Consider the following 12,210-nt stretch of genomic DNA (forward strand, 5'->3'; position numbering starts at 1 on the left):
TTTGTGCCGCACCTCCCGAGACCCATGACGATTGGAACTGGATTCGGATTGTCTCAACTTTAGTCACCAACGGCAAGACAATCTCTTCTCTAAAGCCCAAGGCTACACCTTAAACAATCAATTAAAAAATGAAGACCAAAACAAGAATGGGGAAATGTTCCGAGGCAATTTAAACATATTCATCAAGTCTGGTGTCACGTTAAAAATCAGTCATGCACAGATTTAGAGAAAAAGTAGGTCAAACTTCGAAACGATCAGTTAGTTCAGTAAATAAAAGATTGCATGAGTAGGAGCTTGAACAAACAGCTTAAATGTACTTGAAAGTACAACGAAAGCTCATAGATCTGAATGGCAAAAGGATAACGGTGAAGATTCTGGTGGTATAATGCTCATCCTTTTAGCATGCGCCCAGCAGCTTTCAATGGGTGGCACGGTGGCACAGCGGTAGAGTTGCTGCCTTACAGCGAATGCAGTGCCGGAGACTCAGGTTCGATCCTGATTACGGGCGCCGTCTGTACGGAGTTTGTACGTTCTCCCCGTGACCTGCGTGGGTTTTCTCCGAGATCTTCGGTTTCCTCCCACACTCCAAAGACGTACAGGTATGTAGGTTAATTGGCTGGGCAAATGTAAAAATTGTCCCTAGGGTGTAGGATAGTGTTAATGTGCGGGGATCACTGGGTGGCGCGGACCTGGTGGGCCGAAGGGCCTGTTCTCTAAATCTAAAAAAATCTATTAAAAAATGCCTATATTCTTTAAAGTAAGATAAATTAAATCAGAAAATACCTGCCTACAGTGTGCCAGCAAACACATTTATGAGTTGATATCAAGTGAACACCCTATATTTCAAACAAAAGACTGCACCAAATCGTGAACCTTTGTATGAAAACATATTTCATGCTTTTCCTTATTAACAGAACATCAGCAGTCAATTGTACAACCAAGTTAATTTAACCTCCTATCACTGCAGCTCATCGGAATTCAATTTTGTTTGCTTTTTATTACGATATTCGTTTGAATCAACCTCAAGTGATCAAAGTAATACCAAAACAAAAGTTAGACACAAAGTGCTGGAGTGACTCAGTGGGTCGAGCAGCATCTCTGGAGAACATGGATGGGTGATGTTTCGGGTCAGGACCTTTCTTCAGTCTGAAGAGGTCCCGACCCGAAACGTCACCCATCCTTTTTCTCCAGAGATGCTGCCTGACCCGCTGAGTCACTCCAGCACTTTGTGTCTATAAAGCAGCATCTGCAGTTCCTTTCTACCCAAAAGTTGTCTCTGAGCCGCCGTTTCCTTCCTCAAACTGACACGGCCATTAAAACTCGCTTGCCGTTCTCACGCATTTCTTTGCGCAATGATGATCCCAAAGCCAAGACTAGCAACCGCACTACTTTACTGTTGGGTTACCAGGTTCCAAATGCCGCGCTTCAAAACATAAAAATAGCCATCGCATTAACCGAGATGTTTTTCCAAAAATCCAGCTTGCTGCAGGCGTGGAAAAATTAAACTGCAAATTGGGAAGTTGTCAGATCTGTGCCAGGAAATTGGCCAGCCCTCGGGACAACCAGTTCCATAGATTTTCAGCTGCTGCAGTCAGATGGCAAAACCAACACAACCATGCCAATACCAGCTGCTCATGTGTCATTATTCTATCCAAACACACTTAGAAATTAAAAACTGGAAGGAAGAATATCCAAGGCTCAACATTCTCTCACATAGCACCAGACAAGTGAATTGTGTCTAAAAGCACAATCACTAGTGAAGCTGCAGCAGGGATCTGGGTTCAGTTCTGATGCCCACTACTGTCCGTTTGGAGATTGTACATTCTCAGCTGACTAACATGGATTTCAATAGACAACAGGTGCAGGAATAGGCCATTTAGCCCTTCGAGCCAGCACCGCCATTCAATGTGATCATGGCTGATCATTCCCAATACCCCCAATTTGCCTTCTCCCCATACCCCCAATTTGTCAACCCCTCCCCCCCACTACTTAGTTTAAACACACACGTGTACCACTAGCAAACCTGCCTGCCAGAATGTTGGTCCCCCTGCTGTTAAGGTGTAACCCGTCCCTTTTGTACAGTTCACCCCTACCCCAGAAGAGATCCCAGTGGTCTAGAAATCTAAATCCCTGCTCCCTGCACCAGCCCCACAGCCATACATTCATATCCCCGATCTCTCTGTTCCTGCCCTCACTAGCACGAGGTACAGGCAGCAGTCCAGAGATAACCACCCTCGACGTCCTACTTCTCAGTCTTCTTCCCAACTCTCTAAACTCACGCTGCAGCACCTCCTTCCTCTTCCTCCCGACGTCGTTCGTGCCCACGTGCACAACTACTTCCGGTTGATCGCCTTCCCTCGCTAGGATGTTCTGAAGCCGGTCCGTGATGTCTTGAACCCTGTCACCAGGGAGGCAACAGACCATCCTCAAGTCCCGCCTGCGGCCACAGAATCTACTGTCCGTACCTCGGACAATGGAGTCACCCACTACTATGGCTCTTCCCGACTTCGGTCTCCCCGGTCGAGTCTCCTTGCCTGGATTAGAGCCACCGACCTGTCCGCTGCTCGGACTGGAAGCGTCTTCTGCCCCGACTGGTACACCCTCCCAAGAGGGTGTACCTGTTTGCAATAGGCTCAGCCACCGGGGTCTCCTGTAGTCCATGTTTACTCCCCTTTGAAACGGTCTCCCACCTTCGCTCGACCTGGACCCTTGGCGTGACAACCTCGCAGTAGGTCCTGTCCAGGAAACTCTCGCATTCCCGGATGGCCCTGAGGTCATCCAGCTGTTTCTCCAACTCCACCACACGTCCATTCTGGAGCTGCACCCGGACACAATTCTTGCAGGTGTAGCTCCCAGAAGCTCCAGCGATGTCCCTACCTTCCCACATCCTGCAGGAAACACACTGCACCAACTTGTCTGCCATTACTTTAGTGTCAAAAAACAAATCAGGCCTAAAAACAAGTGTTTTATTCACAAAATGTTGGAGTAACTCAGCAGGTCAGGCAGCATCTCGGGAGAGAAGGAATGGGTGACGTTTCGGGTCGAGACCCTTCTTCAGTCTGAGCAATCAAATTAGAGGTTTGGTAAAGTGGTCAATTAGTCAATTTTGTGACTGAAGTGCCCTGTGAAAAAAGTGCGAGTGTTTGGCGAGGAGTCTGAGGTGAGGAGGATACACTTGTTTTTAGTATAAGAAAATAACTGCAGATGCTGGTACAAATCGATTTATTCACAAAATGCTGGAGTAACTCAGCAGGTCAGGCAGCATCTCGGGAGAGAAGGAATGGGTGACGTTTCGGGTCGAGACCCTTCTTCAGTCTCACTCCTATCATGCCTTCCTCTGATGAGCTTGGAGGTATGCGCTTCACTGAATGACTGCTAGCGTCCCTTTGGCGCTCTTTTTTAAACGGACTTTTACCTGCAATTCACACTTACTTAATTTCAGCCAACGGTCGTCCTTGCTGCTGCTGCTGCTCTCCCGACCTTCACTGAATGACTGCTAGCGTCCCTTTGGAGCTCTTTACTAAACGGACTTTTAACTGCAATTCACACTTACTTAATTTCAGCCAATGGTCGTCCTTGCTGCTGCTGCTGCTCTCCCGACCTTTACTGAATGACTGCGAGCGCCCCTTTGGAGCTCTTTTTTAAACGGACTTTTCCACGGGTCCTGCGGTTTCTGCCTGCATCCCAAAGACATGCGGGTTGTAGGTTGGGCACAAAATGTTGGAGTAATTCAGCGGGACAGGCAGAATCTCTGGAGAGAAGGAATGGGTGGCGTTTCGGTGTCGAGCCCCTTCTTCGGAACTGAAACGTCACCCATTCCTTCTCTCCAGAGATGCTGCCTGTCCCTCTGAGTTACTCCAGCATTTTGTATCTATCTTAGGTGTAAATCAGCATCTGCAGTTCCTTCCTACACAAGTTGTAGGTTAATTGGCCAGTGTAAATTGCCCATAATTAGGCATGTGGATTGAACGGGAGGTGGGGAGAATCTGAGGGTTCAATCAATGTAAAATAGATACTTGATGGTCAATGTTGACACGTATCCACGGCTATGTCTAAATGTATTTGGATACTCTGTGTGCAGATTTGCATATTCCAACCATCTCCTCCTTGTTTCATACACTTGTACAGAGACATCTGGGTACACACAACTCATGTCTCAACAGCACTTACACAAAATTCTTGTGTACCAGTGAAGCTGGCATCCAGGTCTATGAACCGGGTTACATCATCATTGAACCAAGTGACATACAATGACAAAAAACGCCGTGGGGTGGGGGAAAGAGAACAAAGGTGGGCCCGGCGTGAGTGGGTGGGGGGGGGGGAGAACAAGGGTGGACCTGGCGAGGGATACTTTGTAACTTTGTCAGCGCCCTTTATGTAGCGACTATTGTACGCTTTAAGTATGCAAGCAAAGAATTTCACTGTGACTTGACACATGTGACAATAAAATTCAAAAGACTATGGTCAGACTCAAGCCTGTCCCACTGTTACTGGCATTGCTGTTAATCTGTTTGTAAGTCCTTCCACGTGAGCCACCTTGGCTCCCAAACCCTTCATACCTTTACTTCCCTGTAAAATAGATACTTTATATAAACCTACCAATGTAATTTCTCAACGTACAGTACAAGGGCATCAACCTATTTGAGCAAGATTTTACAGCAATTTTTCAGCAGTTGCAAACTAAAGGTGAGATGTGAGCAATGCCGGCAATAGAATTCTCTGGAATCCTGTAGGGAATCAAGAACCAGAGGACATAGGGTGAAGGTGAGAGGGGAAAGATTTAATAGGAACCTGAGGGGCAACTTTCTCACACAAAGGGTGGCGGGTGTATGGAGCGAGCTGCCAGAGGGATTAGTTGAGACAGGTATAATATCAACAGATTTCAGCAGGTACGTGGATTGGAAAGGTTTAGAGGGATATGTTGAAAGACTGGAGCGACTAGGCTTGTATACACTGGAATTTAGAAGGATGAGAGGAGATCTAATCGAAACAGTTAAGATTATTAAGGGGTTGGACACGTTAGAGGCAGGAAACATGTTCCCAATGTTGGGGGAGTCCAGTACCAGGGGCCGCAGTTTTATGAATAAGGGGTAGGCCATTTAGAACTGAGATGAGGAAAAACTTTTTCAGTCAGAGAGTTGTGAATCTGTGGAATTCTCTGCCTCATAAGGCAGTGGAGGCCAATTCTCTGAATACATTCAAGAGAGAGCTAGATAGAGCTCTTAAGGATAGCGGAGTCAGGGGGTATGGGCAGAAGGCAGGAATGGGGTACTGATTGAGAATGATCAGCCATGATCACATTGAATGGTGGTGCTGGCTCGAAGGGCCGAATGGCCTCCTCCTGCACCTATTGTTTATTGATATTGGCAAGATGCAGGCAAAATTCAGGCAGGTGGGACTGGTATAGATGGGGCATCTTGGTCTGCATGGGCAAGTTGGGCCGAAGGGCCTGTTTCCGTGCTGTATGAGTCTGTGATTCCTCTCGTACCGTAACATCATGTATGATGCAACCTTACTTTCAAAACATATTGCAGGTTTATTTCATATCCAGAGCACCAGTTAACAATAAAAGGCATCGACATGGTTTGAAGTGGTGAAAAATAACATTAGATACCCAAGTTTAACACACGTTGTCATTGTATTGAGCTTGGCAACTGTCAAATTAGACATTAGACTGAAAAGTGTCTATATAAATACCTGTCTCTTGTCATCAGGGGCTTTAAGGAAGAGTGCATTTATCACAGCTATAGTGTACGTCTGAATGTCAGGATCGATCCTTTTGTAGCAAGAATATCAAAAAAAACAAATTAGCATGTAAACACACATTTGATGTGCACATTTTATACAAGACCAATGCCATCAATTTTAGCAAAACAAACTTCTTCACTGCAATCAGATTTACATCTACCGACTCTCGATGAAATTAAATTGCTGACTGTGAGCCAACTGATTGATTCATTAAAAGATACAGCGCAGAAACAGGTCCTTCGGCCCACCGAGTCCACACCGACCATTGATCACCAGTAGATTTGAGATTTTTTTAGATTTAGAGATACAGTGCGGAAACAGGCCCTTCGGCCCACCGAGTCCGCGCCGCCCAGCGATCCCTGCACATTAACACTATCCTACACCCACTAGGGACATTTTTTACATTTTACCCAGCCAATTAACCTACAAACCTGATTTATTCACAAAATGCTGGAGTAACTCAGCAGGTCAGGCAGCATCTCGGGAGAGAAGGAATGGGTGACGTTTCGGGTCGAGACCCTTCTTCAGACTGATGTCGGGGGTGGGACAAAGGAAGGATATAGGTGGAGACAGGAAGATAGAGGGAGATCTGGGAAGGAGGAGGGGAAGGGAGGGACAGAGGAGCTATCTGAAGTTGAAGTGTAGGTTAAGTTATTTTCTTAACCTACAAACCTGTACGTCTTTGGAGTGTGGGAGGAAACCGAAGATCTCGGAGAAAACCCACGCAGGTCACGGGGAGAACGTACAAACTCTGTACAGACGGCGCCCGTAGTCAGGATCGAACCCGAGTCTCAGGCGCTGCATTCGCTGTAAGGCAGCAACTCTACTGCTACGCCACCGTGCCGCCACAGTACCCACTAGTTCTAAGTTATCCCACTTCCGCATCTACTCCCTACACACCAGGGACAATTTTACAGAAGACTACAAACCTGCACGTATTTGGGATGTGGGAGGAAAGCGTAGCACTCACAGAAGACCCACACGGTCACAGGGAGAACATGCAAACTCCACACAGACAGCTCCATCTTTCTCTATTCTCAAGCTTATTCCATCACAGGGGGGAGATGGGCCAAACGCAGGCAGGACTAGTGTAGATGGGGGCATCTTGGTTTGCTTGAGCAAGTTGGACCGAAGGGCCTGTTTCTATGCTCTCGTCGTCGTGGCTGTCCCTCGTGGTCGAGGATGATGGTCTACGTTCCGATGTCAGAACGAAGACGCCTGTGCGCGTGTTCGTTTAACGTGGACTTGATGTTGCACTCCAAGAAGCACACGGTCCTTCACAAATCAATCAACTAGTTCCAATGGCAAGGGAACCAAGACGATTGGAGCTGATAGATTTGTTGCAGCCTTCATCTGCCTTCACAGCCGTTGAGTTCAAGATAACTTTGTCTGCCTGGTCCGCCGTTGAGGTGTTGTACGTGGGATCGTTCTTAGTCTGGACCCTCATACTCGACAAAACCGCCATGGGTGGTCCTACCGACGGCACCAGAGGCCACAGTTTAAGAATAAGGGGTGGGCCATTTAGAACGGAGATGAGGAAAAACTTTTTCAGTCAGCGTTGTGAATCTGTGGAATTCTCTGCCTCAGAAGGCAGTGGAGGCCAATTCTCTGAATGCATTCAAGAGAGAGCTAGATAGAGCTCTTAAGGATAGCGGAGTCAAGGGGCATGGGGAGAACGCAGGAACGGGGTACTGATTGAGAATGATCAGCCATGATCACATTGAATGGCGGTGCTGGCTCGAAGGGCCGAATGGCCTCCTCCTGCACCTATTATCTACTGTCTATTGTCTATCGCTCTCGGAATCATGGGGGCACGCAAGCCTCTTCACCACGACAAGGTGAATGATCCGAAGACTCTATGATTAGGGGACTTGGAGAAATCAGGCCAAACCAGGGTCCTCACTGGATTCAGCATAGTGGTTTCCACAAAACGCAAAGTGCAAATAAATCCCGATAATCCAGACGACTCCTTGCCAGAGGTGGAGTAGCACTGCAAGGGTTTACAGCTGAATAACGGGGCTTTACGCAGCACTGTTCAAAGCCCTGCTATACGCCACCTTGGTACTGTGCTCCATATAAGCCTTCTCTCACCTACCTCTTTCACATCATGTACAACACAAGCCCTTACCTACACCTTCTTATTCTTTACTTCCCCATTTCACTTATTGTATCTATCCTTAGATTGTCTTTGAATCAATATTACAACCATCACACAAACCAACTGCCATGGACTCCTCGGCAGGGCCAGCAGCATAATCTAGGATGAGTCGCACCCTGGCCACTCCCTCTTCCATCAGGCAAGAGATAGAAAAGTGTGAAAATGCACACCTCCAGGTTCAGGGATAGTTTCCTCCAGGCAACTGAATCATTCTACCACAACTAGAGAGCAATCCTGAGCTACCATCTACCTCATTGGAGACCCTCGGACTACCTTTAATCAGACTTTATCTTGCACTAAATGTTATTCACGTTATTCCCTTTATCATATATCTGTATACTGTAGATGGCTCGATTATAATCATGCGTTGTGCAGGAAACATGTTCAGAACCAGGGGCCACAGTTTAAGGATAAGGGGTGGTCCATTTAGAACGGAGATGAGGAAAAACTTTTTTACTCAGAGTTGTGGAATTCTCTGCCTCAGAAGGCAGTGGAGGCCAATTCTCTGGATGCTTTCAAGAGAGAGTTAGAGAGAGCTCTTAAGGATAGCCGAGTCAAGGGATATGGGGAGAAGGCAGGAACGCAATACTGATTGTGGATGATCAGCCATGATCACAGTGAATGGCGGTGCTGGCTCGTAAGGCCGAACGTTCTACTTCTGCACCTATTGTCTATTGTCTTTCCGCAAACTGGTTAGCACCCAACGAAAGCCTTTCACTGTACCTTTAGTACACATGACAATAAACTAAACAAAAACTCACACTAGATCGGGACTGTTATGGCGAGTCCGAAAACTTGTTGGTTGTAGAAGAAGTTTATTGCAGCCGCAATATTCGAATACAGAGTTAAACAACAAGGTAAAGGACAACCATCAAAAACTTACTGTCTTCTTCGAAGACTTCGCCGAACTGAACATTTCGGGCGCCAAAAGCGCACATGACCAAGCTGGCCAATCAGCGATGTCGCTCCCTGGACCAATCCCCATGGTCACGTTCACACGTGACCTCGCTGGCCAATCCGAGGGTTCGACGACCTGGACCATTCTCTATGGTCGCTACACTGTCATATTTTAACCACTCTCTGGGTAGAGAAATTTTTAAAGGATTTATTGATGAGCTTTTTATATTCCCAATTCCTGGTGGTGACACTTCCATGTTCAGTGCCTCAATTTACAAAATCTTCTTTGAAGAGGAGAGAGTCCCCGTTTAATTAGTCAGTTTAAACAACTATAATTTATAAATCCTGGCGGCATTCCTAAACACTTTTCACTGTACCTCAGTACACGTGACAATAATAGACTAAACTAGAAACTAAGCTAAATATTAGTTTTGTGCTTCTCCAGTGGCCCTTTTTGTTTTGAAATGTGGTACCCATTTCCTGTAGTATATCAGGACCAGCATATAATAATCTGACTCAGTATCTGAAGAGTATGGATAAGCTAGATGCAGGAAAAATGTTCCCGATGTTGGGGGAGTCCAGAACCAGGGCCCACAGTTTAAGAATAAGGGGTAGGCCATTTAGGACTGTGATGAGGAAAAACGTTTCCACCCAGAAAGTTGTGAATCTGTTGAATTCTCTGCCACAGAAGGCAGTGGAGGCCAATTCACTGGATGTTTTCAAGAGAGAGTTAGATTTAGCTCTTTGGGCTAACGGAATCAAGGGATATGGGGAAAAAGCAGGAACGGGGTACTAATTTTAGATGATCAGCCATGATCATATTGAGTGGCGGTGCTGGCTCGAAGGGCCGAATGACCTACTCCTGCACCTATTTTTCTATGTTTCTATGCGTCTAGTATTTCCAGATTCCTAAAGACGTACAAGTTTGTACATTAATTGGCTTGGTATAATTGTACATTGTCCCTAGTGTGTGTAGGATAGTGTTAGCGTGTGGGGATCGCTGGTCAGGGTGGACTCGGTGGCCGAAGGGTCTGTTTCCGCGCTGTATCTCTAAAGTAAATGAAGTGCTTGCCGAGATCTTACCCTTGTAGATGCGGCATCAACTGGCCAATTGTAATCTCTTGTGCCACCTTCTGGTAAAGATCGTAGCTGTTCAACACCATGGATTCCAGGATTGCCAGCGACCGTTGTAACACAGACACATCAGTTGCAGTTTTGTTCACATAACTTGCTATCTGGTAAGTGCATAAAAGAAAGTGTTTAAAGTCTAACCGCAAAAGTTTCATCAATCAAATAGAAACAAATTCACTCCCTCGGACTATCTTTGATCAGACTTTACTGGACTTTATCTGGCACTAAACATTATTCCCTTTATCATGTATCTGTACACTGTGGATGGCTCGATTGTGATCGTGTATTGTCTTTCTGCTGACCGGTTAGCACCCAACACAAGCTTTTCACTGTACCTCAATAAACTCAACAATAAACTAAACTCAACTAAACGTTATTCACATTATTCCCTTTATCGTGTATCTGTACAGTGTAGATGGCTTGACTGTAATAGTGTATTGTCTTTCTACTGACTGGTTGGCACACAACGTGGTGAAGGCACATGGACACTATCAGTACACCAGGGAATGGTTTCATTGTACTCAGGCTCAATGGACTGTCAAGATTGACTCGACCTTTTTGTGTTCCTATTTAGGGATATTGTTGCATAGCCGACCACTAGGAACTTCGAGCTTTGTTTTATTTTGCACTGGATTGGGTTTTGGCAGATGAGGAAAAACTTTCTCACCCAGAGTTGTGAATCTGTGGAATTCTCTGCCACAGGAGGCCAATTCACTGGATGTTTTCAAGAGAGGGTTAGATTTAGCTCTTCAGGCTAAAGGAATTAAGGGATATGGGGGAAAAGCAGGAACAGGGTACTGATTTTGGATGATCAGCCATGATCATATTGAATGGCGGTGCTGGCTCGAAGGGCCGAATGGCCTACTCCTGCACCTATTGTCTATGTTTCTGTTTTATTTCTTGAACTTTTTTTGTTTGTTTATTATGTTATCTAAGGATTATTGTGGTTACAAACCTGTTGTGCTGCTGCAAGTAAGAATTTGATTGTTCGTTTTCGGTACAAATGACAATTAAACACTTTTGACTCTCTTCCCTCACCCACTGCACCCTAACTCGTCTACAGCTGACTCCAGACGTCTTGGTACCTTTTTGATGAAAGCCACAGAGAAAGTGTCCCAGGAGACAATCCCGTGGTCCATGAGTTCTACAAAGGCAGTCAGGGTGAAGGACAACATGTCCCCGAAGCTGAAAAGACAAACGATTCACAAGTCAGTTCCAATTGTCTCAGTTTTGACAGCAGAAGATTAGTCTCCAAAATAATTGGTGAAGCGGGAAACGAGGCAAGAGAATAAAGTAGAAGAAAGCCAACTGATATCACAACAAGCCATATTGGTAACTGTAGGCACCGAGAAAGCATGAGGAGCAGAAGGGCAGCTGGAAAGAAAAGAAAAAATTATGCCATTAGCTTGATAAACAGCAACACTGCAATCTGAAAGGAAGTAGTATTAATATAGGGTAGGCGAGAGAACATCATGCAATTCCCATGCGCTGGATTTCAATGGAGCTCCCAGGTTAGGTCAGCAACCAGCCCCATCCATAGCTTTATCAGGAGAGTTACAGGCAAAAACGACAGCAATCTCACAGTCACCAATTTTATTAGTAGCATGTTAGGGTACGGGTTGAATTTTTAAATTTAAAATTAGCTCACGGAACAAAATGTTATTTTCTGAGGCTCATCTCAAGTGATAATCAAGTTGCAATTTGATAGTGACCTGCTTGTAGAATCTGTAAGCGTTACCTTTCCTGAGACTACAGAATGCATGCACCAACCAGACTTGCTTTGTCTTCACTTTCTGCAATTAATTATAGGTTATTTTTTCATTTCACACAAGGATTTTTTTTTTTAAATGAGGACCGTTTTCCTGTCTGTAAATACAGAAAATGTTTAGAAATGTACTGCTGAAATGACAACAAAAATGAAATTTGGTGGATCCCGTTAAACCTGGGGCAGCACAGTGGCGCATTGGTAGAGTTGCCAGAGACCTGGGTTCAATCCAGATTACAGGTGCTGTCAGTACAGAGTTTGTACGCTCTCCCCATGACCTGCGCGGGTTTTCTCCGGGATCTCCGGTTTCCTCCCACACTCCAAAGACAGGTTTGCAGGTTAATTGGCTTGGTGTAAGTGTAAATTGTCCCTAGTGTGCAGGGATCGTGTGTCGGCACGGACTCGGTGGGCCGAAGGGCCTGTTTCCGCGCTGTATCTCTAAACTAAACTAAACCTGGTGATTCACTCAGAATGTTTTTCATTCTCTCATGGTTGAACCAACCAATAGAAG

The 12,210-nt window shown here is 45.7% G+C and overlaps 1 protein-coding gene across 4 annotated transcripts in view; it reads right to left on the reverse strand.

The window, feature by feature from the left end:
- elmo1 (engulfment and cell motility 1 (ced-12 homolog, C. elegans)) overlaps nucleotides 1-12,210 on the reverse strand; it is a 308,339-nt gene that overhangs the window by 199,186 nt on the left and 96,943 nt on the right. For all 4 annotated transcript variants that reach the window (XM_078415056.1, XM_078415031.1, XM_078415048.1 and 1 more), the window contains 3 exons: nucleotides 11,020-11,119; nucleotides 9,887-10,038; nucleotides 5,698-5,776 (listed from right to left, as the gene is read on the reverse strand). In XM_078415056.1, coding sequence (XP_078271182.1) covers nucleotides 5,698-5,776; nucleotides 9,887-10,038; nucleotides 11,020-11,119 — 331 coding nt within the window. The remainder of the gene's footprint in view (nucleotides 1-5,697; nucleotides 5,777-9,886; nucleotides 10,039-11,019; nucleotides 11,120-12,210) is intronic.

This window comes from Rhinoraja longicauda, chromosome 2 (genome assembly GCF_053455715.1).
Source record: "Rhinoraja longicauda isolate Sanriku21f chromosome 2, sRhiLon1.1, whole genome shotgun sequence".
NCBI classification, from domain to species: domain Eukaryota; kingdom Metazoa; phylum Chordata; class Chondrichthyes; order Rajiformes; family Arhynchobatidae; genus Rhinoraja; species Rhinoraja longicauda.